We start from the raw sequence: 27,867 nt of genomic DNA, 5'->3' as shown, positions 1-27,867 counted from the left end.
TTATGAGAGCTGGTGCATGTTTGCATAAATTTCGACCGAAATGGCTTCATTTTCGTCAATAAAATAATCCAATTATGTTCCAATCGGTTCCAAGCCGCCTTTATCTGAATCGGATGGTCGGGTTGTCCTTGCTGGTGCATTTATGTATAGAAAATCAGTCATTTCCAATACAAAAAGAACCACTTAAAGGAAGATCAATGTTCCACTTTTCATTCTACAAATTTCCCGTGCCACCAGCACAAGGGTCATTTGCATCCAGTGTTCGTGCGGTAATCAACATATGCTCCACAACATGCACGCTGTCTCCGGCCTGTCCGGCCAGTGTGCGTGTTCGTGATTTCGCTAAATTAGTTCCCCATAAGAACGGTTTGGTCGGTCGAAAATGATGGGATGACGGCGGTGACTTAATTTGAAGGCAATTTTTGCCACCCCTTACCCCAAATATGGGACGGATTCCGTGCGGTAACCTGCTGTGCGTGCGTAGCATACGGCAGAGCATAAATCGCACTTCATCATCAGCCGACAGGGTGATTTGATTGCTTGTGTGTGTATGTTTTTTTGTTCGTTTGTTATCCATGTTCTTTTTCATTTGCATGTTTTTTTTTCTTCGTGTAGCAATTCTTATTCTATAAATCGCAGTTCGTCGTGTTGTTGTCAATTTATGCGAAATCGAAAAAGGAAAATGTTAACAAGCGATCGAACAGGTATCGACTGTGATTGAAGTTTGTTGTTTTCTGTTGCGTGTTTGGAATTTAATGGAAGGTTTTAAGGGATAATGTTATTCTTATGCTGCTAAAATAATTTTTGTTTCATATGAATGTTGCTCTGTAGTGACATTGATTGTGAAATAAAGACGTGTTAAATGAGAAACGTAAACATTTACCTATTTCGTCACAAATTCCACACGATCGCTCATATGCTGCTGCGTTAATAAATTACCCTCCGGTTCGGTTTCGGTTCGGCACCAGGGCGGGAGCCTCGTTGGCGGTGGCCCATAAAACTACCATTTGAATAAAATACAACCACCCCAAATATTGATACTCATTTATAACTTCGGCACCGGCCACAATGCGACTTTTCACTCCGGTCGCGCCATCAAACGCTGCGAAACAGACCAACACCAACACTCACACACGTTCACTCGCTCACGCGGGGGACAGCAAAAAATGCAAATTCAAAAGAACACCGTCACACCGCCACGCACTAAAAAACGTTGCCTTTTTGCCAAACTATGTTAATTTCTTCTCCGAAAAAACAAACTCTTATCCTGTTGGCAGGCCGGACTGTGTAGAGCTGTATGAGGCGGAGTTGAAGGATCGCGGTATTTCCGTCGTGATCACTTTTCCCCCCTTTCACACAATCGCGCTCGCTTCAAAAATCGGCACCTAAAATCACTCAAACATTTCTGATCGCACTGAGCTCAGCATCCGGTTCACTGGTTTCTTTTCCACCACGTTATGAAATTCCACTACGGCGCCACGCTCGTTTCCAGCTGGACGGAAAGAATGTTTTAATTTTCATCCGCACCGCCACATCGGCATTTGTAGACGAGCATCGGAGCAGTTAAGGGATCATATTTCCCATAATCCCCGACACCCCGGGCGCGCTTTCCTTTTCGCAGCACACGCCCAATTTTCTTTGGCACGGGGTTCGAATTTCGCAATCGTACTAGCAATCAATTCCAAGAACCACCCTTACCGGCCGTTCGATCTAATGCAACTGTCGAGTGCACGTACCGAGCGTTACTTATTTAAATGTGCGCGTGTATCTCTGGCCGCTCGCGTGGCTACGCGCGGTAATAGTCCGTACGGTGCGCACCCCGGCAAAAATCTCTAAAACACACCCTAAGCGATATACAGGCGTATGCGCGCGCGTCAACACAACCGGTCGATTGCGCTCTGGCAAGGGAACTGAGTGGTACGCGCCGAACACCGCTGAGAGCATGCAGCATGTGCGGCCGGTCTAACGCGCGCACGCATCGGGTCGGGCCGCGCACGTGCATGCCCGCGCGCGAGAGAGAGAGAGAGAGTTTACCGAAGTTTACCGAACGGCTGTCATCTCCCGTTGAGTGACTTGGTAAAGGGAGAGACAAAAAAAGAGGAAGGAAAGGTATTTTTTCTAATTTTTGTTACAGAATAATACTTAATAATTAAGTATTTCGTCCACAAGAGTTTGATTATTCTCTTTTCTAGATATTAGATTCATTAAAGCATGTGGTATCTTTATTCGTTATCTAATTTGTAGAAACATTTGTTAATGATTAGATTCGTCGTGTGTTGCTCCATTTACTTTGTTTTTTTTTTCTATTGTTCTATTTCTAAATTCTTATAGGTTATTTTTAATTCACAAGCTATTTATTTCTAATTTGGCCTTGTTGTTTTTTTTTTCTTTTTATTTTTCCAGTTAGATAATTTTTTATTTAAGTTTCCCGATTCCTTTTGACTATTACCATGTTGTTTTTTTTCTTCCCAATCCATTTTAATTTCTTCTTGATGTTTTATTCGTGTGTGCTTCAATTATTATTTTGTGTTTATTTGAATTACAACCTCAATATACCTTTCGTTTTCTTGTTGTATTTTTGCTTGCAATGCGCAAATACAAATTATTCAGTTTATAATAAGGTTCAAATGTTTTTGATTGTTTCAAAATTGTTGTCCAAATAATTAACATAAATCCAAACTTGAAAAAATGAGAAAAAAACACAAAAAGGTAAAAACAGAAAAATGTACCGATTTTTTTTGAAAAAACATAAAAAATGAACAACAAAAGTCAAATTCAAAATTTATCATTACTTTATTTTTTATTTTTTCTAATACCAACTGCTGCATTTGAAATCGACAGTGTGCAGTTGCCCTTAGCAACCAAGCGGTGCATGTGCCACACCAAGCGAGAGAGACAAGGGAAAGAGAGAGAGAGAGAGAGTTCACTCATCTTGCTTGAGTGGTGTATTGCACGAGGAAAAGTGCACCACCGCACGGGCGCGCATCCCTTCTTTACGTGGAATTCCATTCCCGGAATTTTTGCCGGCCATTTCCATCCCAACTGCTTGACAGTTGCACCGAAGAGCGTGCAACGCCTGCCCTGGGCATGATTGAAAAATGTGAAAGAAAATCCCCGCGCATGGAAAATGCATCAATCGAAGTCGAGCAGTTCTTCCGTGAGCGTTTTGTTGTTTACACGATCGCGAGGCTGTTTATTTGGAGATGCACACGTCTGTCTCATTTCGCTTCACGCCACGGCGTGCGGTCTGGACGGGTTTCAAAACCCTTCGCACAGAAAAAAGGAACTCACCCGCAGCCAAGGCGTGCCGCGTTGTTTGCGTCAAGTTCTTTCGAACCACTTGATGAGAAACTGGGGTTCACCCCGTAGTGGTGGTGGAGGTTTTTGGAAAACAAAAATATTGTTCCACTTTTTGCACGATTAAGCACGAATATTTGCAGATTAGGTGCAAGGTACATGGCTTCTTGCAAGACATAATAATAAATTAACCACACTATCGTAGAACGTGCTGCCGCTGCACAGTCTGCTAAATTTGGTGATGCAAACGTTACACATACGGTGCGGTTAGAAAAACAAAGCTCAATCAATTTAAAGCTTATTTATGTTAAACATTCCGCATCGTCTGCCCAACAACACCCACCTGTGCTGCACTCTTCCACTGTTTTGTTTACCCTTCCTTGTCCCTTACCCAAACACGCGTTGACCCGAGACACGCGCCATGGCCTTGACAATGGTGTAACGTATTTTTCGCGATTTTCCGCAGCCCCCGTCCGCAGCCAACGCTTGACACCGAAACCGGTCTCTGTCGCTGTGTTCCTGCGTGCTAGGGTTGGGTGATTTAAATGCCACCCTCCTCCCCGTAGCATTTTCTGCCCTAGATCACGATCACCGTTAACGTATTTTCTGTGTTTGTTCGCCCTCGCGGGCAAAAAACAAAATCAGTGACAGACTGGTGTGTCCACTTGCCGCCGGGTGCATCACGCACAGAGGGGAAGCAGCGCGGAAGAGCGTCGATTAAAAAAAAAGGGGAAGAAATCGAGAAGGAAGATTTTAAAATAGGCCTATGTAAAAGAGTGTTTTTTGTTCGTCAGTTTGAGTGAGATGGAATCATATTTCCATTTTTTTTATTTAAGGACGAGTAACATTTCAAATTTGCCAACGGTCATCTCTCATCGACCGACGCTTGCAAAAAAAGGGTGGTTTGCAAACCAGACCCTCCCAGTGCACCCGTTGTGTGCCGAAAGGTCCTGCTACCAGCTCGAAGGCAGCTGGTCAACTATGTGGCAGCAATTTAAATCGAAATCGTGTCGATTGTGTTAATTCGCCCCATAAATCATATCATCGAGCACTTTTCTCTTTGCGGCTGCTGGAAAACAACGGATCACGCCCACTGAGGGGCAAAAAGGGTCTCCACAACTCCACGACAATCACCGTTCCCTCTCCCCCCGAGTACAACAGTCGTGCAGCCTCACACACCACTGCGTGAACTGTCAACACGCGCGGCATCTGTCAAAAGTTCCGTATCCCAAAACCTGTCAGTCGGCAACAAATTTGTTCGCCCATTTTTACATCCCACCCGGTTTTTTTTTTTTTTTTTTTAGATGAAGGCATCCTAGGGTGTTAGTGTAGGGCTGAGGGGAGTGACTCGGGAACGCCTCCACCATTCCCGGGCGACTAAAGCGGGAGGTCGGTTTATGTGCTCTCGTGCGACACTGTCACCGTAGTTAATTACAATTGTGTCATTTTGATGGCGGCAGCTGCCGCCCGTTTGCCGCCACTGGAAAGCGATCGCTTTTGATCGTTTGTGCCGGTTTGGCCAACAAGGCGCGACAATGAAAGGGACACGCGTGCGCGCTCTGTATAATGTGCCAACAGCAGCGGAGAAAATTGTGACCGGGACGGGTGACGGTGTGGAAAGCAGGAAATCGAATCCATACCGCAAACGACGCACGCATTGCCTGGTCGGGAAAGGCCTGTCGTCGTCTGCATTAGCTATTTATTTTACTTATTTATTGCTTCCGCGTTCCGGCAGGGCTGGAAATTGGAAAATGTGTTAGCACCCCGCATACGTTGAGCCGTTCCTGTGCAAGCAATGTCATAATTTTGTGGTGGAAAAGTTCCACAAAAAAAGGAAGCTCTGAGGTTTTTGGAGTAAAAGTTAATTTTCTTTCGAACATAATTTTCCCATAATTATAATATAATTTTGATAATCCCTACATGATTGTTCCCTGCTTCAACAATAATCACACCCTCACAAAACTACGCACTGGGTGGCATTGAAAAGCGTCCTCTACCCCAGCCCACCAAAACTTCAAAGCAAAATTGAAAATTCATCTCCCATTCGGTATCACGCGTCGGTCATAACTCTCCCCTTGCTCCCATGCCAGCGCAACTTGCCTTCCACTTGACAGTGTGGCGCATAAATTCAATTCCCTTCTACTCCCTCCCTTTTCCCATTTCCCACTTACTGTGTGTGTCTTTCCAGCCCTCCGCGTTCCATGATGAGTTTGAAATGCTCATTTAGCGTTCGTTGTGTTCGACGCACCGTGGAGCGATTTGGTGGCTGACGGACTGACTGACTGACAGCCCGACACATGCTGGTGACAAATTTTATTGTTATGCGTTAGCATTAATTTTCCTCTTGCGGTGGATTTTTCCACGATAAGAGGATTTGGATTTTTTGTTCCCCCCCTCCTCGTGGAGCCGCCATGGAGAGAGAGAGAGGGGCAAAAATTAACACGCCCGACAAATGATGGATACCTTTCGCCAAAAATCCCCTTCCGACAACGCCAGGAGGGCGGTTGCGGTTGTGAAACAATTGAACGATTTGGGGACGGGTTTTACGACTGCTTCATTGATCGTTGAACCGTCGGCAGGCACAATCTGTTTGCCGGCTGCCATATTTCCGGCAAGGAAAGAAGCTTAATTTGCTTAATTTCCTGAGCCTGAGGTTGTGGTGGAGGGATCATAATTTGTGGGCTGCAGAAAGGAATCCTTTCTGCATGAGAACGCAAGGAACCACGGTTTGATGATTGTGTGATACGTTCAAAATCAACAGCTTGCTGTTGAGTTGATTTTGTTTTGTGTATTGCATACTTTAAGGAGTTTGTAGCAAATACAAGAACTGTGTCGCCTATAAGTATGCAATTTATATTAAACGCGCCTGATGCAATGCAATAAGCCTAACAAACGGTCTATAAACTTATTTACTACCGTATTTATTTGAAATTATCACTCCAATAACTATTTATCATGTTTAAAGCAAAGCTTGGTTCATCGCGCCATTTCCTCTGTTTCCTATTTCCCTTTCTTTCCGTGCTGTTCGGTGCAAAGCAATTTTTCTTCTGCATTATGCCGTCGCGCTGCTCAATCAACCATCAACCACCCATAATCCGGGCTTAGTTTAAGCGCACTTTACATACTATCTAAACATTCCTATGGCTTAGTGTGATTGTTTCATCTAATTTATTGCCCCTTTTGCTGTCGCGTTCGCGTTGATAGACGTAAGCAGCCATATTACAAACGGTTTGTAGCGAAACAGCAAAAAAAAAAAAAAAAACAAGGCGCGTCGGTTTTGTTGGTTAAAAACATTCAAAACCCAGCAGGTGAAAAATCGTTTCCCTTTCGGCGGTCGGTGTGTCATATGCAAACAAACAGACAAAAACAAAAATGTGTAACATAAGCTGCCACCGCTTACATTTTTGGCGGCTTTCGGGGTAAACCAGGAAAAAAGGAAAAGGAACGGGATTTTCACTTCACAGCCATTCATTCATCATTCCGCTTGAATCGAACGGAAATGCGACACATACATACAAAAATGTAATTTCATCTTTCTTCCCTCGCTTTTCCAACTCCTACGCACAACCCTAGCTTTGAGACTGTGTGTGTGTGTGTTTTTTTTCTATGAATTTTCAGTGAAAGGTGAGAAATTGAATTTAAAGACGAAGGTGGAAAACAGGGCAGAGGGCGTACATGAATGAAAGGGGATGTGAGGATGCGATCCATTACTGAATTTGTTTTATTTTTATGCGACCCGTTCCCGCTGTCACTCGCAAGTGTGATCGCTTGGATTAAGATCACACACAGCGTCAATGACGCGTTGAAAATAAATCTTTAAAAAATTGAATTCCTCTACCGCGATGACGAGAGCGAAATCTGAAAATAGCTCAGCCCGTCGAGCCTCCCTAACTTTGCTAAGGGGAGGGGGGAGGGGTGTGACATTATCGCCCTGCCGAAAACCCATTACTACCCACTTGTATGTTTGGCTTCCTGTTTTTGTCTCCTCACAAACGCACCCCTTAACTTTTGGAGGACAAAGGCTGGTTCCGAATCGTGTTCCTCTGCCCCAAAATTGTGCTTCTGTAAACAGTGTATTGAACGAAGCTTCATGACACACACACATGCACACATCACACTCGCATGATTAGGTTTTGTTCACTGCAAAGAGCGTGATGAAAGATGGCAGATTCTAAGCAGAAACTCCAATCCCCCCCTCCTCATGTCTGTGCGTAATTGAAAGAAAGCCGGATCAACACTCCCAAAAACTGGACCCCGGGTTTTGTGTGTGTGTTTTATGTTGGATTTGCAAAATTCGCCCCAAAGGCGACGGGTGGAAATGGGGGAAATGAGGGGCAAGAAAATAAACAACATCCTCTCTCTTTACCCCCATTGAGGGCGACCCATTGCGAGCACGATCCAAAATGCGCGAATTGTGGCGCGTTCTTCTTGACCAAACATCATCAATCAAGTCGGTGCGCTGTGTTGGCCGTTGTTCGTACGCGCGTACCCGTGGAAATGACTTCAGCCTGCTAAATGGAAGTAAAGACAGAGAAGGAGAGAGAGCGAGAGCCAGCGAGAGTGTTTGACAGGAAAGTGATCCTTCAGCGGATGGCGCCGCGGGCGCGTGGTGTGCTGGGTTAAATGGTGGGTTTCAGTTACAGCATTAATCCATTTATTATTTTCAGTTTTAAAGTACGGCCAGAGCATTTGTTCCCGTGCGCTGGAAGAAGGAGAAGCAGGCGGAGGCTGTGTCAAGTCAAGTGAGGGAAAAGTCAAGTCAGCTTCTTTCTTCCGTGCGCTCCTGCGGCAAACAAGGAGCGGGAAACGGTCACGCGCGTACCAGAGCGCAGTCCGACGTGGGAACGACGATCGATGACGTCGCGATTTTATATGCATGAATGAATATCCAGGGTGGGGACGGGCTGGTTTGGTAGGATGTAAAGATGGGTTTTCTTTTCCATCTCGTTTGCGTTTGCTGCTGACATCGTAAAATCACTTATCGCCACTACCTTTGGCTCATTCATGGTTCTGTTGTGCTTCGTGGGGAGGGGGGTGGGGGGGGGGGGTAGAGAAATGGATCGCAATCAATTTCCCATTTTGAAAGGCAGTTTAAAGCTGTTTTTATGTATATTTCTGCTAATTTTATTGCATTTATACACTAACAAAGATCAATTTGAAAATATCAGCCTAAATGTATGCAACACACCAATCAAAATAAGCTTAAAAGTGTCCATGCAAACAAATAGCTGTATTTATTTTACTTCAATGTTTTCTGCTCCATTCAAACATTCGTCTCCTCGTGTTGCAACTCCTCAGTATGTATGTATGTTTACAAAACACTGCACAACGTACACCAAACAAAGCAGCATCGAGCATTTATTTTGCTTCCCTTCCCATTCAATCCCTTCCAGCGTGCAGCGTCACAGTGCGTCTCGGTAAAACAACTCATTATTCTTTTATGCAAAAAACCACAATGCGCCCATTAATATTCACAAAACATTTGCAAAACTCGATTGCAGACATGCGATATCGATGCGAGCAATTCATCGCTCATCGTTGCTTGTGAGGGCCCCATCGCGGTGGTTGTAAAGTGAGGACTAAATTGATGCGTATTGGCCACTACTGCCGTCTCCGCTGCTGCTCTCGCGCTTTGAATCTAGGTTGAATTAATCGCACATCCCGGTGGGCATAGTTATCCGAGCTGGTGGTACCGTGCCATCAAGTCAATCATTAATCTTTATTAAGTCACAAGGTGAGAGGGCCCACCGTGTACCGTCCCGTGTGAAGGTCATATCGGCACGATGGGGCAGCAAAGCAAAGGGATGGCAACGGCACAGGTTGAGCGAATTTCTTGGATCCGAGCGATGCAAGAACCGAGAGCTAAGAAACGATAACGACGCACACCTGGAGCAAAGCGACCGCCTGGAGGAAGTTCAGTTTGATGGGGAAGGACCAACAGCAGTGCTTCCTGTTCCGCGGCTGCTTCCCTTCGCTGGTTTGTGGGGAAGGAGCGCGCTAGCGCGCGCGAATGAAAGTGAAAAGAAGTGATTAATTTGCTGTCGGGCTTCTCAATCTCAAGTGTTTTATAATTAATTGAGCCGAGTGTAAGCAGTTTTTTACCTTGCAAAACGAAGAAGATAAAGGGAGAATGTCTTGAGGCGTATTTAAGGCACAATGGATCTATAGTTTGATCAACAATTTCATGCTGTGTTTTATTTTTTTTTTTTTGTGAAGAATATGTTTGTTTTCTTACTGCAATGTACCTGTACAGCAGTGCCGGATGTAACCAAAGTTGCCAAATATCCGATCCCAGAAAAAAGCGGCAAAAACAACTATCTTCTGTCACGAGCCATAAAACAGAGAACACATGCAAACGTCTGGCAATGCGGTATACCGGGACGAGGGGTCCTCATAAAGGGTCCGAACCATTTGAAAATGAAGGCGTTAGAACCGTTTTAAAGGCAATAATTCATACTTTTACGGCTTCCACGGTATTCTGTGCGGACGTTGCTGGGTGGTCCTTTGTCATTTTGTTTTTTTGGCTTGAAAAATATTCATTCCCATTTCCTCCGTTGGCCGTTGGTTCGGCGCTTTAGGACATTTATGATGGTTGGCAGATTTTTACACTGCTCGGTTTCATGGCTAGAGCTGTGGACAGCATTCCGGCAGACGATGGAACATTAGATGAGGGTTAAGTGATGATAATAATATTGCTGGTCTCTCGTTCTCTCTCATCTAGCTCTGGCAAGGTGGTTAGTTTTGGGGTATGGTTTTTGATTTGTGTGCGATAATATCATCCGTATTTGTGGTGTGTTTTATGATAAGACATTACCATTAATTAGCAGTGTGACCGTGAGTGGTGATTTGTTTTGGGGAAGTTGGTTTGTTTGATGACATAGCTTTGCTGAAGGGATGAGATTATTATACGATCTGTGGTTTAATAAAGATCTACAAAGAAATGGAGAATATTTTTACCTATTGTGCCAAATGAAAGGCTCTGTAAGGAAGCAATAACAATAATAAATTTATATTTTATAGAAAAATACGAACATACGCACTTTTTCTCCTAAATTTATGAGATTTTGGTCGATGTTCCTGCTGGTCTGAATAGGTTGAAAAAAAGGGTGCCAATGTCCTTGCGTAGTTCTTCTTCTTCTTCTATTTGGCGCAACATCCTACGCGGACATGCCGATACAGGCTTTCGAGACTTAATTCATTCAGGATAGGCAATTCTTGCTACGGGAGGATGGTCCATTCTGGGCTTGAACACATAAAACCATGACGGGCATGTTATTGAGTCATTCGAGTTGACGACTGTATCACGGGACCGCCCCTTGTATAGTAATAGATCATCAAATTAATGTGGTTTAAACTCTTGAGAACAGGCATTCCAGTTAAAAAGATCTCTGCAACATGACAAGCTTTTCCAGATATAATTTAAATCGCAATTGAAGAGTCGGAAATCGTACTGGATCTAGTTCCTATTGCATTTTAATCATAAATTGTTAGCAATCGAAGTTAAAAAGATCTCTTAAGCTAGTTAAACTGCCTCTCCAACAATATATTAACTAATTTTGAGCACACGAGAACAAACTATTGGAAATTGAAGATGTATTCCGAAATTCATCACAACAACCAAACAATCCATGCTTGTGGGTCTTCCACAAAAATCACTCTACCAATCTGTACCGGCGAATATTTAATTGATTGATTCATTGTCACCCTTGCCCAACAGAGAACAACCAAACACAAATTTCGTTCCACAATGCAATGCATCAAATAGCACACAAACACACCACCAGAAGTGCATCCCTCAAATCAGGTCAATTATTGACCTCTGACACAACCGGGCACAAGCGATGCACGAGAGCACCATTGAAACGGTTCGCTTTGTAACTCGGTTTAGACGCCTAATGCCGTTTAGCTATGCTCTCTGCTACATTCCAACAAAAGCCAAAGAAGCAGCAGCAGAACAGAAAAGACAAACCCGCAAACCCATTAAACGGCAGCAACAGCAGCAACACACACAGCGGAAAGCGAAAACAAATCTCCCTCACCGCCGGAGAGCCATATGTGTGCGCGTTTTGGGTCGAACCACGCTCTCGAGTCCACTTGAGGGTACGGAAAGACCCTACGGCTGAAGACCGGAGGTACGCAGACAACACTGACACGAACACCAACAGCAGCAGGGCGCAGCATAGGCACTGAACGAACGAAAAAAAATCTAACTCCATAAATTCTGCTTATCTGTAGCAGTTAATTTTCATGTATTTAGGTCAACGCGTTCGGTGGCTGCAAGGGATTTGCGGCTATTAGATGCTGCAGAGTGCATCCCCTGTGTGCACTCGACGCTGCTTTGCGTCTTCAAGCTCTTGGCTACTTGGTTGGCTGGCGAGCGACAGAATTCCATTTCCCAGAAGTATTGACAGTGCATCCGGGCTCGTCTATTTCACACACAAATGCACAGCAACGCTCAAGTAGACAAACGCTCACAGAACCGAACGGGTCTTGCAATTTGCGTGCAAGGGAAGTGAAGTTGGTCCTTTATCTGGCCGGGGCAGAAAAGTGTGATACTTTGAACTCTCCCCTTGTGCCAATGCGTCAACTAATGCGCTCTGTACAAACACGAAAGCTGCTTAGCAATGCCGAGAGGCGAGCTGCCTCTACGTAAGCAGCTTTGATTGCATCAGAGAGCGCGCGTTCTTGACGAGCAGACGCCAACCATCACCATCGGACCATCACATCAATTAGCGAAATCTCCGCGCGAAAGGCGCGGTAGTCGATCATTGGGAATGGCACGCAAACGCGTTCAAGACGCTTTGACTCCTTCGCCTCTGCTCAACTGAATTGGCGATGCAAAAGCAATGATTGCAACATATTGCAAACCGATCCCGTCCCGTCCCCCCGGGGCAAGCAGGAAGCGATGTCAACCGTAATCAATTTAGCGATGCATCGAGGCAAATCAATCATCGATGCAGCAATGGTATAAGGTTGATAGTAGAAATGGGTCCCGAGTTAATCATGCCTGCCTGAACAGCGTCGCCGGTGGCCGTTCGCCATGCGACATGGGACGAGGAAGCGCCAACCAAACGGACATTAATTGACACAACGCAGTGGTCGAGCGTTCGCAGCAGGTCCATGCGGGCAGAGTTGTGGAACTATTTCACCAATACCGTTACTAAACACCGCCAACGACAGCGATTGCATTTTATTGATGTTTCGTGCCACCGGTGGGGCAAATATGATTTGATGTGCGTTTGGCAGTGAGCTATAAGCGGCCAAGGTAAATGGGATATGCAAATGCAATTGGAGCTGAGCGCAGGGAACGCACACGCATAAAAAGATATCTTTATTTAATGATCACCAGCGCAAATTATTATTTAGATATGGTTGGGTGCTTATTTTATGTCTTTTTAATGCTTCAAGTCTCATTCCATGACATGTTTTTATTTTATAACGCTTTGACCCCAAGGACACCTAGGCTAGACTTAGCCAGAAGCGTCATAGAATTGCAAACTCGCAAGAATTCACGTTGTGAGCGAGCGTAATAAGGATGTAACAGCTTTTCACTGCAATACTCCAATAGCAATAACTTCCCTCGATTGTGCACCCCTTGCACGTGCAACAATTTCTAATAATACCTTGGGAGGTCCTCACGTTGCAGAACATCCACTGCTGTCCCGCTGTTGGGGGTACGACCACAATTGATGATCTATTTTCCGCTTTCCCTTTTTAAAGCGCATTCTTCGCACGGCCACAATAATGCACCAACCACCAAAGTTCTTCGTTTTGCACCTTTGCTGTGTGATATTATGACGCTAATGGTGGCAGGCGAAGCCAATACTTCGTTCTGTTCTGTGCCTGCTTCTTCCTGCTATCTATTCCTTCAACCTCTTTTATTTATGAAGCACACTGAAGTCAGGAACACTGCGTACGCACAAAAACATGGCACTGGTGATGGTGGCAAAAAGTGTACCGTGTCTCGAACATGGCAACAAAACATGCAGTAAGTTATGCAAATGCATGCCGCCTGGATCTGGATCTGGAGCTCAAGCTCCGGGACATTGGGCATCCTTTGGAGATTGGTGGAGAAACGGGCGTGTGTGCGCGCGCGCGCCAGATGTATAAATTGCCCCGCGATTCGGACAGCTCTCCTGACTGATTGCTTAACGTAGTAGGGATGGGTTCGGGACAAGGTGAAGCTACAGGATCGTGAAGCAAAGTGCTACGAACGCAACGTTGATTTTTGATTGCAATCGTGAGTGCGAAGAACGCATCCATCTGTATTTGCACGCCTGTCGAACTGGCCGAGTACCCGTAGTGCACAATGTTGCCATTGCTCTGGATTATAGGTAGACGGGGGTTACGCACTTGCAAGAGAATTCAATATGTTGTTCTTGGAGCAGATTTTTACTCGCTAGTTGCAGGAGCATCTATTTCTCTTGTACGACACAATCATATTTACTTGTTTTCGATTAAACCGACACGGAGAGGCTATTTTTAGTGCCGAGAGAATAACGATAAATTCAAGCTACAGCCTGTAATGGACAATATTTCGTGTCACGGATCCATAAATCACACCGTTGTGCAGCGGAGAGGAGCGATAATAATGCTTTATCCAGTCTCTACGATGTCTGCACTGGGGAGAGAGCCGGTGCCCTTTTTTATCGTCATTTAATACAGTCCACCTGTGTGTATGTGTGTGGCGGTCAGGCAGTATGTGGACAGCATAAAATAGCACTGGCACATCATTTTTTACCGTCGCGAAAGCGAGTTCCACGCAATGTTCTGACCAGTGTTTGTGGACGTATCTGTGAAGGGGATTTATACTTAGATGTTACATTTTTCAGTTATAGTTTCATTCATTATAGGATCCGGCAGTGGCTCTAATTCCCTTAAACGCTATTCAATTTCCATGTTAAAATTGGTATGTTTGAAATAAGTTTTCAAGATCATTAGTTAGGATTAATATTGTTGAATTAACATACTCTCTAAAACATTGTTCGTAGTTGAATTGAAGCGTGAAGCTCTAAAGTGAAGTAAAAGACATAAAACACTCAAAATATGGTCAATAAATGCAGTTCAGATAACTCATTAGTGATCTTGTAGTAGTTGGTAGGTCAAGAACTGATGTTGAGTATAAACAAACACAAGAAATGGCTCATTTGAATTTTCGGGGTTGGAATACAGATTAGGTTTTTCATGATTCAAAAGATCTCTCAATATTTTGATAATTGTGCCAACTAATATCAATATATGTCCTGAATTCCGGGTGCGCTGGTCCAAATGTCTACTTCTGTAGTTACATTAATTTAAGGACTATATAAAGTAACTCCCATTCATAGAATCCCGGTTTCATTCTGCTCAATCTCCGACCGAACTTCACCCTGACCATAACCTGCCCCAATAGCAACCATATTGCACACGCGTTGCATCCCAGCTGGGTCCAGCTTTTGGGAACCATTCGTGTCGAGGGTTTAGCATCGCGTCCGTAGCATCCAGCACCGAACCCATCCCGCCGGTCGGTCGGTTTATTGCAGGACAAAATTGATTTGTCGACGTCCTGGGAATGTTTACACCCAGGGCCCGGTCCGAGTGAAACGTTGCAGCCAGTCCGCCTCCATACATATAGCCCCCACAATGATTTATGGGAACAACACCGGAAAGCTAACATACACACTCTCTTTCTCTCTCTCTGAGGACGCGCTGGATATTGAGAGCTCTTCTTCTTGTGCTACACGCTTGTACCATGCCCCAATTGTCCACCGTGTTGGTCCGAAGGATCGAACCCGTCCACCGCGAGGGCGGGAATGGGATTGGAAGGAGCAATCGAAACGATAAATATTTATTTCATTTCGTCCAGTGATTCCGCTGACGTGCGATGAATTTCTCAAAAGGAAGAAGGGAGCGAGGGTTGAACAGCACCCATGTTCCACAAGGGGGGATGTGTTTGGTACTCGCGAACCGTGCACATCCTTGATTGTCATTGTTGTTATAATTTATGTTTGCTACTTTTGCGGCAGGCTGGATTGAATTAATAATTCCGAACCGTAAGCAAACACAGGCATTCCTGCTTCCAAGGCAGACTAATTGTCGGTTGATTAATCGCTTCCCTCGCGGCTGGCGCAGTGTGGACCCCATCGTCCCCGCGGGTGTTTGGCGGGAACTTTCTTGCTCGGTCATCTCCGTCGTCATCTTTCGGCTCAGTCGCATCGCGAGACACACTGCAAACGGATGGATGGATGGATGGGTGCGGTTCATCAGAATCAACTCACTGCAAATGGACGCCGCTTGGGAAGTTGCATTAATCCAAGAGCGTAGTTCGTTCTGAGTTCGACACTCGTAACAAGGATAAATAGAGATCACGCCCGTGGTCACTGCTACAAGTACGCTCATTGATGGTCCAAGCGCTTAACTTATCGACCCGATCTGAAGCCTACTTTTAATTCAAAAGCACTTAAATCTACAATTCAGAACGCTGGCAATGATGTTATTTTGCTTTTTGCATCCTCCGTTCTTCCAGCATGCTGCTAGAATGGCTCTTCTGCCATCCGCCATCAAACGGCTGTTCCAGACGACTGGCCCTTTCGCGCACAGCTCAACACGGGACCAGCGCAATGGACATGCACGGCTCTCCATAATCAACTGCGTCTAGGGCGACACGTTACTGCTCGTCTCGTGCCCGTCTCGTTACTGCGCGGGCGACAGTGATCAATTGCGCAAAGGCAGGACGGGCGTGTCTGACAAATCAGGCCCCGGCGCAGGGCGATTGTGGAAGGAACGCAACACCCCATCCCCAAAGCGTGAGTAATGATGCAGGGGAATTTTTAATGCTAAATTTGCAAGACATGTGGCTGCTGCCTGCGCTGGTGGATGATTTATGAAACGGTGTGAAGCTATTTGGGTATGTTTTTCTCTCGCTCTTTTGTTTTTTTTTTTTGTTGGCTATTGTGAGAGAATTTTTCAAGCGAATTATTCCACTAAACACTCAACCCTATCTCCAGCGCGCGTGCGATCAGGCCCAGGCAGGATCGCGTATTCTAACAAGATCCCTTGATCGTCTGGCATCGTCTGGCACGATTAAGTTGTCGTGCAACTCAATCCACGACTGTGACGAAAATAGCCACACCAGACACGCATAGTTTAATGGATTTGTTGCGTTTGTTCGGCTGCAACACGCTTCGAGTCTATTCGCAATGGGCAAAAGGGAACGAGAATGCGAAGGAATAAAAGGGATTCCGCACGATGGTGATTCTCAAGATAAACGAGTCTACTTGAACAGCAATCACAAGACAATGGAATATCTCTGTTTTATCGGCCTACACTTCATGTCGGATAATATCTGCCCCAACATATCAGCCTTGCTAATTACATTCGCGTGTAATCTATCACGAGGATCAAGGTGTAGTACGCGTTTTATACAAAAAAAAAGAACGATTAAAAGAAGGTTAATGATAAATAGGAAACCTGCGCCCATCACGTCACTGCCAATTACACGCGTGACAAAACGCCTGAAATCATGCAATCCTTTAACATGATAGCCTTATTAATGTTGATCAACAAATCAGGTGTTAAATTTAATCTATTCGCGATTAAGTAGGTATTTCGTAGTAGGTAGTAGGCTCTTTATTAAAGTCATTCTATAATTATCTTGTATAACAATATGGTTATCCTTTTTATATATTCCTCTCTTGTTACCTGTTTTTTCTATATCTTTTTTATCTTTATCCTTATTTTTCTCATTCTTTATCATTTCACAACCTTATATAAAAAACAGAACGAATTTCACTTCATTGACGTGTAATTTCACAATAAAAAGAGTTATTTAGAGTTTTTAATAGAATATATTATATTGTTTTGTACTGCATAAAACATTCTAACTAAGGAGATTGATTTACTATCAAAACAAAGAACGGAAAAAAGGAAAAACATTATTACAACAACTCAAAAATTGGTTCATTAAAGGCATCATTTGACATAATTAGTCTGAAACTGAAGACCTAAGGTGTACGTAGAGGTTGAGTGAAAATAAACATTAAACTGTTGTGTTTGTATTGTGTAAAACTAGGAGAAAATTATAATCAAATCGATTTCATAGGTTCTACTAGATAAGCAGTTACGTTTATCCATTGATGAATTCAATGATCTATTGTGGAATGATTTGTTAAATATATATTTCAGCTTGTTTATACACAAATGTATGGTAGAAATTAAATGTCCATCCCATTTTCACGTTCTGATCATGTTAGAAGAATAATTCACGCATCATGTAAAATTTCTGCAGCCTGCAAAACATTATTGCCAGCGATGAAACGCCTTTAAATCCCGTGAAATGCAGCCTTCCTTTTTTTGCTCGGCACATTCTAGTCTCACGTCCAAGCATTTTCCAACTGCTGTGCTGTTGTTCCATCTGTGTCTCCCGGCACGGCAACACAGCTGACGACAATACTGGCTTCCCCAGGGGGAGGGTTGGGAAGCTGTCTCAAAAACTACCATTTAATGGATTCCATTTCACCAGAATCCGGCGGGTGTTGATGGACCGGACTCACGATCCATCATCGCCACTTCACTGTACACTTTCCAACTCCACCGGCGCGGACCGGTTCGCCCGGCGATGCCGAGCGATTATTTGAGTGCGTTGAAAGCCGGCACGCACATTTCCCTCGCCCTTGTCTTTCCCCATTTCCGCCAGGCTGACCAGCTTCAAGAACGGAACGGATGGCAAAAATTTATCATCGCCAACCTAACGGCCGGTTTGCGCGCGGCATTCATCGTTGGCAAATGAATTTCCAACCGTCAACATCGTCATCGCGCGAACTGCAAACCTGCGGACTGTGGAGCGTTCCATCAGCGTCCTTCTAAAAGTGGTGGAAAGTGTTTTTCTCGATCGCTCGAAGACCGGGCGAAAAATCGCTTTCCCTATTTGCCCCAGTACTGTGCACAATCCGTTCGAGTGCGTCGAAGGCTGAGAGGATCAGGGGGGTTCCAGGTACTGCTTTCGCGGAAATATTGCAGTGGCTCTAGTAAATTAATTCCTTTAGGGAGTAAACATTTTCCCTTGCACTGTTGAGTGAAGGGAAAATTTAATTTACTTAATTAATTGGATAGCGGAGCAGGTTAATCTTTTCAAATTAGCAGCTTTCACCGCTCGGTACAAAGATGTCTTGGTGGAAAAGCCATCGATCAAAGTCGGTGGTGGAATTCGAGAGCAGGAACATTGATGTGCAGGATAGCGTTGAAAATTCGATGCAGAAAATATGCTTAAAGCAAGAGCATTTGTTTTTAAAGGTAAATATTTTACTCAGCTCAACATAGTTTAAATGCTTGCCAGCACTTGATCCTTCGCTCCATGCGCTCGAGAAAGCGTGCGGCTGAACGGAATGCTTGAACTACTTGAAATTATTTTACCTACCTCTGCTCCGACCTGCACCAGTGATGGAAAAAGGAAACATAAATTTTCCGCACCGGTGGAAACCCTGGCGACCCATATCGTCGTTCCCGCCAGGACAATAAATAAACTCCAGCGCCGAGCGAGCGGAGAATATATTACTCCACCATTACACACCGCAGTGGCAGGATGCAACGGCCCGGGAAAGATGCAGCCGAATCGTCCTGTGGGTCGTCGTCGTCGTGATGCGCACGAAGGATGCACGACGCTAGTGAACCATATTTCGCCCCACCTCACGTGCCTGGTGAAAGTAACGAGCGCAAAGAGCAGACAGCTCGAACGAACTTTTGTCCTTTCGAGTGAAATTGTGTAATTTGTTTACTGTAAGAATAACGCACCATCGCAGCCGGTGTGCCGCGTACTGCCACGTACGAGCGTTTCGTTCTGCTTCACTCGCTCGTCAGCATGCAAATCAAACTGATGGCCCTTCTGGTTGGGTTTGTTACTTAAATGCGTGACTAAAAGAGGCCGTTCCAATGTAGCCGTTGCGCGGCGGGAGGTCACTGTTCGAGCACAGAACAATTGAATTTAATTCAAGTGCTTTGGCAAAGTTTACGGCAAAATGAACGGACCGGGAGGGGCTGCATTTCACAGTGTTGGTTCCAAGCCATGCCAAGAGTCAGAATCGCAGCGGTTGATGGAAGGAATGCTGTCAGCGTAATGCAATTTTCGCTGCACAGAATCAGCGAATTGCATTATCGGGTGCAATTGTTGATCTTGCGCAAAGTTTGCCTTCATCAAGCATACACACACTGGTTGTTACTGGAATCTTGATCATACCATTAGGTTAAACATGAATGTAAATAAGTTAGTGGAATATTTAATTAAGGAAACTTTCCTCGTTTATCAAGCAAAGCATTAGTAAGTTTTTATTAAAATTCTTTTAAAAAAATAGGTAATGTTTTTGACGATCGAGCAATTTTTCCATGATTTCATAATATTGCAATACATTAAACCCTTTCTCCAAAAATGGCAAAAAGATATATAAGGGTCAACAAGGTGAAATAAATAATGAAAACGGCTGATTTTGATTACAGGAAAAAAAAACTGATTCACACCTTTCCAGTACCCAGCTTCCGGGGCTAGTTACAGCCGTAACATAATTACTTCTTCAGCAGAGGAAGAAGCATTACAGCGCGCTGAGGGCAGGTTTTAATTATTCAAAGATAAATGCTTACCACTTTATGGTGGGGGGGGGGGGGGAGGTGAACTTGGTCCGCAGTTATTCTTCGCACCCTGCCGCAAACAAAATCATATTAAAATAAATGACTTTTTTTCAAGCCTCCTTTTTTGTTACCCTTTCTGATGTTTACACCTTTCCGGCTACACAGGCATTGCTGACTTTGAGCAATGTCCCGTCAGAGCAGAGCGTGTGTGTGCGTAGCCATCTCTTTTGAGGTGTCCATTCTTCACACTTTTTGACACTTAACTAATTTGCAAGAAAAAAAAAGCAAACGAATCACCTCCGTGACGGGTAACAAATTGTCACGCTGCACGCGTTCGGATCGTGTGATGCAATTCCCTCCAAACGCTACCCTGGTGGTGATTCATCATAAATCATATTCTCACGTGCAACGGGCTAGCTGCTAATCACTCACACTCAGGCGAGTCAGTTGTGCACCCGGAGTGCATCGCTGCCATGCTCAAGCCACCATATACAAACCGTGCTCGAGCGGTGCGCCTAAGCGATCCTGTTTAAGTGTGGTCGTTTCAATTAAAACGTCCATTAACTTCGCTTTTTCCCCTTGGGAAGAGTGGGCATGATGGTCCATTTAGTGACCGGAACGGACACCACTCAACAACTTTAGCACTGAACACACGGCGCTTTCTAAGGTGATGTGCAAAAAGACGGGACGCCTAAAAGTGTTGCCATTGCGTGAAGGATGTTTGCGATTCAACGAGGCAAAAACCTCCTCCAAAGAAGTGACTTTAACAGATCAATGAGAAGAAAACGCTACTTTAAATCAGTGACCTTCAGCAACACTGAAATGCGCCATGCTGTTGACAATTAATTTACAGTACGCGCTTTGCTACTACGCTGCTTCACATTCACACCCGGCACATGGGGCACATTTAAACGTCACCGCGAAACGTACCATTTATTGAATGAATTTGATTTATTTCTGCTTCTGCGTTCGCTTCCCAGTAAGCGAACGCCAGCACTCCATCATAAAGCCGACATCATGCTTAAGTATCTCCATTAATTAGGGTTGATTTATCGGGGCCATATCGGGAGCACGGGCGCCCGTTTATCCGCCACCCACCCGTTTTACTTATCGCACAGCATTCCATTCTTTTTGGAGAAAGCATTCTACTACGGTTGCCTTTCTGAATTCCCTGTTCTATGTCTCTCTCTCCTGTACAGTGCGCGCAGGGTGTTTGGAGTGAGAGTTTAGATAGGTAATTATATCGGAAGACATAAAAAAACATGATCAAACCAGCTGGCACTACCTCTAGTGCAGTCCAATGTGCCTTGGCTGCGAGATGTGTTTAGGGGGAAAATTAATGTATACCACTTAGAAAAGTATGGTTGGTCCTTCGTTCCGAGTCCGAGTGAAGCAGTTCGATAAGAATGCACTCAAACCCATATGTACTTCCTGCTTCGATAAGTTTGAAACGGGAGAGAAATGGAGAGAAAACATTCCAGCTTAATTCGCTCCAAAAATGGGATGTCTGTTGGGGGCACGATTTAAAGTTCTTAATTACAAGCCGTACAAGTTTGCGGGATAAGATAGAGAAAACAATGTTAACAATGCTTAAATAAATGAGCCAATGGAAGAGCAAGTTGGTCGCAATGAACTTTGTACAGGATGAGTTCTAATGTAATGTGCAGGAAAGCGAACAAATGGTGTATTGTGTAGATGTCCGGGAGATGCTATACAGACGGAGAAGTATCAAATCTCCTTTCCTTTCACTGACGAAGTAGAGATAAAGGCTTATGTTGAACAAAACTTGTCAAAATCCAGTGTACGAGTCATTGCATCTTCAATACTAAAGATCTTCCCTGTCGTTCTTTTATAATAATTGAAAAACATAAATCAATTTCTGATTGTGACACTCAACACAAATAAGGGCAAATCATTCACCGATTATTGTGGAGAAGTTTTCTCCACAGGACCTGTTCCCTCAGTTCCTCTTATCACAATATGAATACAAAACACCCGCATATATGTGTATTTCCGCAGTAATCGCAATCCCACATCTGGATATAGATGGGGGGGGGGGGGGGGGAGAAACTTTCACTTTGCTTTATTGTTCTTAACCGACTCGGAATGTTCAGATTGAAGTATTTATTTCTCCAGCTCAAACTCAAACAATGCCCCCAAAACTCTGCTGTCTGTTGTGATGCTAATACCATCGAACGAGGCAAGCCATGAATGGTTCATCAGAATCTTCAGGCAGATGGTCTGCAAATGCAATCACTACACCTTCCAGCAGTTCCGATGTTCTGATTATCGCTCCCATCTCCCTTGCATTGCTGTCTATTCTGACAGTTGTATATCTGTCTGTCTGTGCACAGACACACATACAGAGACACTGACCAACCTGCATCGAGACAGGATTATGCTGCTCCTACTAATCACCCGCTCTTCACGTCACTCTCAGCTCAAGCAATCACGCCAAAGGATTTCCAGCGAGTGCAAAAAATATGGCCGAGCTTTTCCCAGATAGGAGCTTTTCCATCCCCGAGCCCCTATGAAAACACCCCTATGTGTATGTGTGTGTGTGTGTGTTCCGTATGGTATAGGGTTTCTTTCACCATTTGCCCCGATAGAAACCAAATCTGATAATACGTATGGACTGGCACGTACACCGTAGTCTAGGGTACGGTACACCGAGGCCAGAGACCGGGAAGTTCACCAGTCAGCTTATGATAATTTCATGCGAACCAGTCTGGGCAAAAATTGGACGTACCGTCTGGGAGAGCTATTTATTTGGCTCTTTTCTTCCTCGCTGCTATTCCTGCTCTTTTCTTCGAATAGGAAACCTATCACAATCTCAACCGAGCGGGTGGGGAAAAAGGATGATGGGAAGCTATCTGGATTGACTGCTTGCCGAATCTTCACACATCGGAAACGTGTTGCCAGCTGGAAGCTGGAGGAGAAACGGAACGGCTCGCCTTCCCATTTGGAAGAAAAGGTTTCAACATTCAGCCGTATGCTACCACACCCATACCCATGGTGTGCTGTTTCTTAGTAGGCCATTTTCGGCCAAAGGATCAAAATGGCCTGGCATGACATGCCGAAGGAAAACCATAGACTGGAACGCACGGAAAAAGGTCCCCCACTCCCACTGTGTGCGTTTCTTGAAGGAGCTCTGCTGGTGACCCTTTCTTGACAGAATGTTACCATGCGTGGGCACCGGATGCAAGGCTTGTTTATGGTTATTAATAGATTATTAAAGGAAAATGTTTGCAGCTGGGTTACACCTCTTCAACCTTAGGAAGGAGGTGGTACGGGGTTGTAGGTTGTTCCTATGAATCTGTAACCATTCCAAGCCCCCTAACTTTAAACACATAACTCGCTACGGAGACACAAATTCTTGATATGGAAAGGCCCAGGTGTGTAGGATCATGATCTTGAAAATATCTCTGTATTTTATTGCAAAAGACATCTTCGTTCTTCTAACGGAGCTGTTCCAAGAAGCGTAATAATAACGATATCTTCTTATGGATATTTTCAGATGACCTTGATAGATATTCAGAGCAATACACAACAAGATCTTGGGGCAGGGAAGGATTCTTTATGTTGACATCGTGCGTAAAATGGACAGCATGAAAGAGATGCTTAAGAATCTTACAGCATGTTTTCTGGGAAGCTCAGCTTAGTGTCTGTACGGTGAACCTTGATATAAAATGAAGATTTGAGGGGAAACTTTTCTTAGAGAAACTAACGTAACGAGCTACAGTGGAGCATTCAAGTGTTGAAATATGGCATTTTTTGACATCAGCATGAAGTTACATCTTAGAAAATGTAGGTAATATTTAGGCGAAATATATAATTTTGAAGAATCTGCAGATTACAGTACACCAATAATTGATTGAAAGGACAAGCATTGGACAATTGATCCAACTTATTCATTCAAACCATTCAAACCAGCTATATGATATAAACAAACGTTCTTCCCAATAGTAAAAAAAAAAGATTCTTCAATAAGATCTCTTCAGCACAGAAAATCGATAAACTTCTCCGCCGAGCTTTATCCAATACTCTCCCCGCCAAAACCATTATCCAACCAAGTACCAGGAAAAGAGACCACCAAAACACTACCAACCTCTTATCTTCAATCTGCTGCAGCCTTTTCCTTCCCAACGACAGCATGAAAAGCCAGCAGGCGCTACGCAACACACCTTCAATGGCGGGCGGCCGGGCTGGGGAAGATGTCGGGAAGTCGGCCTCCGTTCGTGTCGTTGTAATTTATGTGACAAGATTACATGCCCGCATAGAAAGATAATTTATTAATTGGTTCAATCGCCAATGTAAAGCAAAAAAAGGGGCCCCAGCTTGTGGCCCTGTTTTGAGGTGAAAGTGTTTTGGCGATCGGTGTGACGCGATGAGTGTTTAGGTGACACGAAACGCGTTTAGAATCGTGATATCATGCTTGTGGCCGGTGGGAATGGAAACTAATCGCTGTATGTTGTGCACCACGATCGCAAGCTTTGCTCACGTGTTGGTGAGACAAAATGGGAATAATTTATGGTCAGGTTTTCCACTTTACAGCACGATCGTTTTGCAAACGAACCATTGCCGAAGGTGCAAGCCGTAGGCTCTTTGATAGCAGGAACCAGCGATCATGCGTTTGAAAATGCGTTATTAATTGCGCCTGACATTGGGTGCTAAGCGCAGTTTAAGTCGTCAATGGTGTGCTTTAATCGTGATAGTGGTCCACAGCAGATCGTTTGTATCAGATTTCAGCATTTAGCTTTAAAGTAATACACACATTTCAGCGAAGTTAAATTGTAACAGAGTAGCTGTGAATGATTGATTGGAAAAGGGGAAAAGGCGCTAATATACTCAGCCACTTACCATAAACTTGCCGCTAGTGGCCAGGGCTGCCATCGTGGTCTTGTCCAGTCCGGTTGGGCCCAGGTTGCGATGTTTGTTCAGGCCCAGCACATACTCGGTCCGGTCCATCATGGTGGTCGTCGCCGTCGTCGGTCGTCCGTTTGCAATCGCGAGCGTCACGGAGGTGGCAAACATTTGTGTCGGAATGTACAAACCGGGGGATAGACAGGAGAGCTTTGAGGTGCTTCGGGAGACACGCGTTCGTTGCACTTGATTCACAACCTTTTTTTTACTCGTTTGAGGAAATAAGGACCGGAAGGAACAGCGGTTGATGTGGAAAAGGGAACGGAAAGAGGACTTGCACTTGCAAACTTCAGGAAATTGCGTGCGCGTGTGTCGGCTCCCTTCACAGCATCACAGAGCTTGCAGTTCTCGGGGCTTGGATGACGGCAACAAAAATCATTCACAGCGATGATGGTAAACTATTGCGAGGTTATGACCGTGCACTGGATCGTGATGGAGTACTGGGAGGAAACACACCAAAATTTTGAATTGTGAAGAATAACCACACAGACACACAAAAACACACTTGGAACCGAACCTGACACCTTTCGCTTCGAACCGGCGATTCGTTTGCGGAAATAATATCACATTTTCACAGCAATTATTTTAACCTTTCCACGCCTATGGTGCGATCGAATTCATCGTGCTGATACTTTGCCACACATTGCCACTACCAACACTTCCAACACTGCTTGCCCCTTGTGCTTGGTGCTACTGTACAGACCTGATGTACTGTAAAGAAAGGTGTGGATAAAGGTAACACAATTAAATAGTTCTACCAACTTGGCTTTAAATGGAAGGATTTAAAAAATGTCTTTAAAAACATCGTAAATACGTTCGAAAAATATGTCCTTTTCCTAATGAAAACACTTCAAGAGCACTGAAATAACACACTGGGCACGAAGACGCTACGCTATCGCTTAAAACTCGCACGCCCTGGCACACTGACAAGAAACAGCTCCAAAAACCATTTACTCCGCACACGCTTTCTGTCCCGCAACTTTATGGAGCTGCAGCGAAAAGCGACCCTACGTCGAAAAAATCGGGGTTTTCACCGTCACCATTACACCACGTACACTACACTCTGCCAATCCACTTCCACGTTGCCCACTGATGCTGTCAAAGGTTTCAAAATTTCGCAGTGTATTGATTTTCACTCGGACATTCTGCGACACTTTCACCACCGTCATATTAGCAAAAAAGACAACACTTCTTCTTCGGATGGAGTTTGTTGTCTTGTATGTGTGTGTGTGTTTAGTGGAAAATGTTGTTTTCCCTTCGCCTTTTTTTGTATGTTCCTCGTTACTACAACAACTTTGAGCTGTTGGAATTATTGTTCCAAACCACGTACCGGGAGCGACACGAAGCCCCATACGTGCCGTTGTAAAACACACATACACACACACATATTTGTACTGCAGTAAACGTCAAATGACACTGTGTCTTGTCTCGTTCTACAGTTCTTCCTCGATGGCAAGAAGCCTTGCCTGTGGTCTGTGTATATCATTTTCATAACTTTATGAAGCCCTCTTGCTTTTTCCTCACAGTGCGATAGTTTTCGTTGCCACTTTTGAACAAGTCACTCGACTCCTAAGTTCCTTCCTTCCGAATGGTTCGGTGTCGTTGTTTTTTTTTGGTTTCACTTTTCTTTCGATAATATTTTGCAATCCTCGGCAATGGTTTGGTGCCAAAGAAAAAAAAGATAGAAAGAAAAACTATCAGATTACTACTGCGCTGAACGCTTTCAGTGCTCGGCTCCACACCGTCACGGGACAGGAGCAAGTTTTTCCATTCCCATGATTGTTTTCTTTTCAATCTTGACACCCGCCGTCTCGTCGGTGGATTTAATTTAACCGTTGCTCAAGCGACGGTTGTTCGTTGACCTTCTCGCGCCAAAGCGGTTCGCAAAGGACTGCCGAAGGTCAAAAATAGGTAAATCTTCATTAGCATCGAAATAGAGCCCTTTTGGATGTTGTTATCTCCGACCGGTTGGACGTTCGAGAGCTGGCACTACTGGCTGCTTGAAGTGCTTCCACGCGGGAGACCGTCCAGACTACGTGTTTCGTGTTTGAGTGAAGAGTCTGTGCGAAAAAATGAAAAGAACTATGCAAAAACCGAACCTGTATAAACTTCAATGGTGATGAAGTGCTGTTGCGTCAAAAGGTTCTCGGTTTTGCTCGTGGCAAAAGAATGATTACAATTTTGAAAGAGCCTGAGCCAGCCGCTGTTTGATCTTGTCGGGAGAGCGTGGTGGTGGAGTACTGCCGGAATGGGATTTCATAATTTATGTAGTTTGACAAAATGAGCTTTCAGGTCGTGTGATTGAACCATTCCATAAATAGCACACCGGTATCATGGGGGAAATGGAGGAGTAATAATGTCTTGACAGTATTTTTGAGCTAGCGCAGAAGTGAAGATTGATCTATTTTTGGAGAATTTAAGAATTTCAGCTTTGAATTCAGTGGGTGCAATGAAGTGTTCCAAGTGAACAAGATCATCATTAACAATAGCGATTTATAAGGCATTTTTCCAAAAATATCTTATTTATTTATCTATTTAAATTCCATGTTGTGTTCTTTCTTCTTCTTGCAGTTTCCAGTATGACGCTAACGCTTTGCCCCAAACCCGTCTCATGGAACGTCCCACGCAACCTTCCAAGACCCAGACACTTTCAAGAACCGGGTTACGGCAGGCTTTAAAGCTTTCATCGATCTAATTGAGTCGCTCAGTTTGGCGCCTGGTACAGTCACACAGTCCTGCAAATTATGAAATTATCCTCAACAACGTCGCATTTAAAAGAACCGTTTTGTACCGTCCATCTTCCCTTTTTCATACGATTCAATTGCAATCCACACACCGAGTAATATTTTAATTACTCTCCTGTGTTTTTTTTTTGCTCTCCCCTTCTACGGTGCGCTGCGCTTTTGCTGCACAGACTGTGACTGACTCTCAAGCGACGCTCATTATTGTGTGGCTTTTAAATTTTATTTCCTTTTTGGTATTGCTTTATTTGTGCGTCAGGCGGAGATGGAACAATTGGTGGCGGCAGAGTCGCTTTTATGGCACCCAACC

General features: G+C 44.4%; 1 protein-coding gene across 1 annotated transcript in view; it reads right to left on the bottom strand.

The window, feature by feature from the left end:
• Positions 1–27,867, bottom strand: part of LOC1280239 (uncharacterized) — a 101,796-nt gene that overhangs the window by 52,105 nt on the left and 21,824 nt on the right. The window contains exon 2 of the mRNA XM_061659002.1: positions 24,754–25,527. Within this exon, the coding sequence (XP_061514986.1) occupies positions 24,754–24,927 (174 nt within the window). The 5' untranslated portion in view covers positions 24,928–25,527. The remainder of the gene's footprint in view (positions 1–24,753; positions 25,528–27,867) is intronic.

The sequence above is a fragment of the Anopheles gambiae genome, chromosome 3 (assembly GCF_943734735.2).
Source record: "Anopheles gambiae chromosome 3, idAnoGambNW_F1_1, whole genome shotgun sequence".
Taxonomy (NCBI): Eukaryota; Metazoa; Arthropoda; class Insecta; order Diptera; family Culicidae; genus Anopheles; species Anopheles gambiae.
This window is presented reverse-complemented; position numbering and strand designations above follow the sequence as displayed.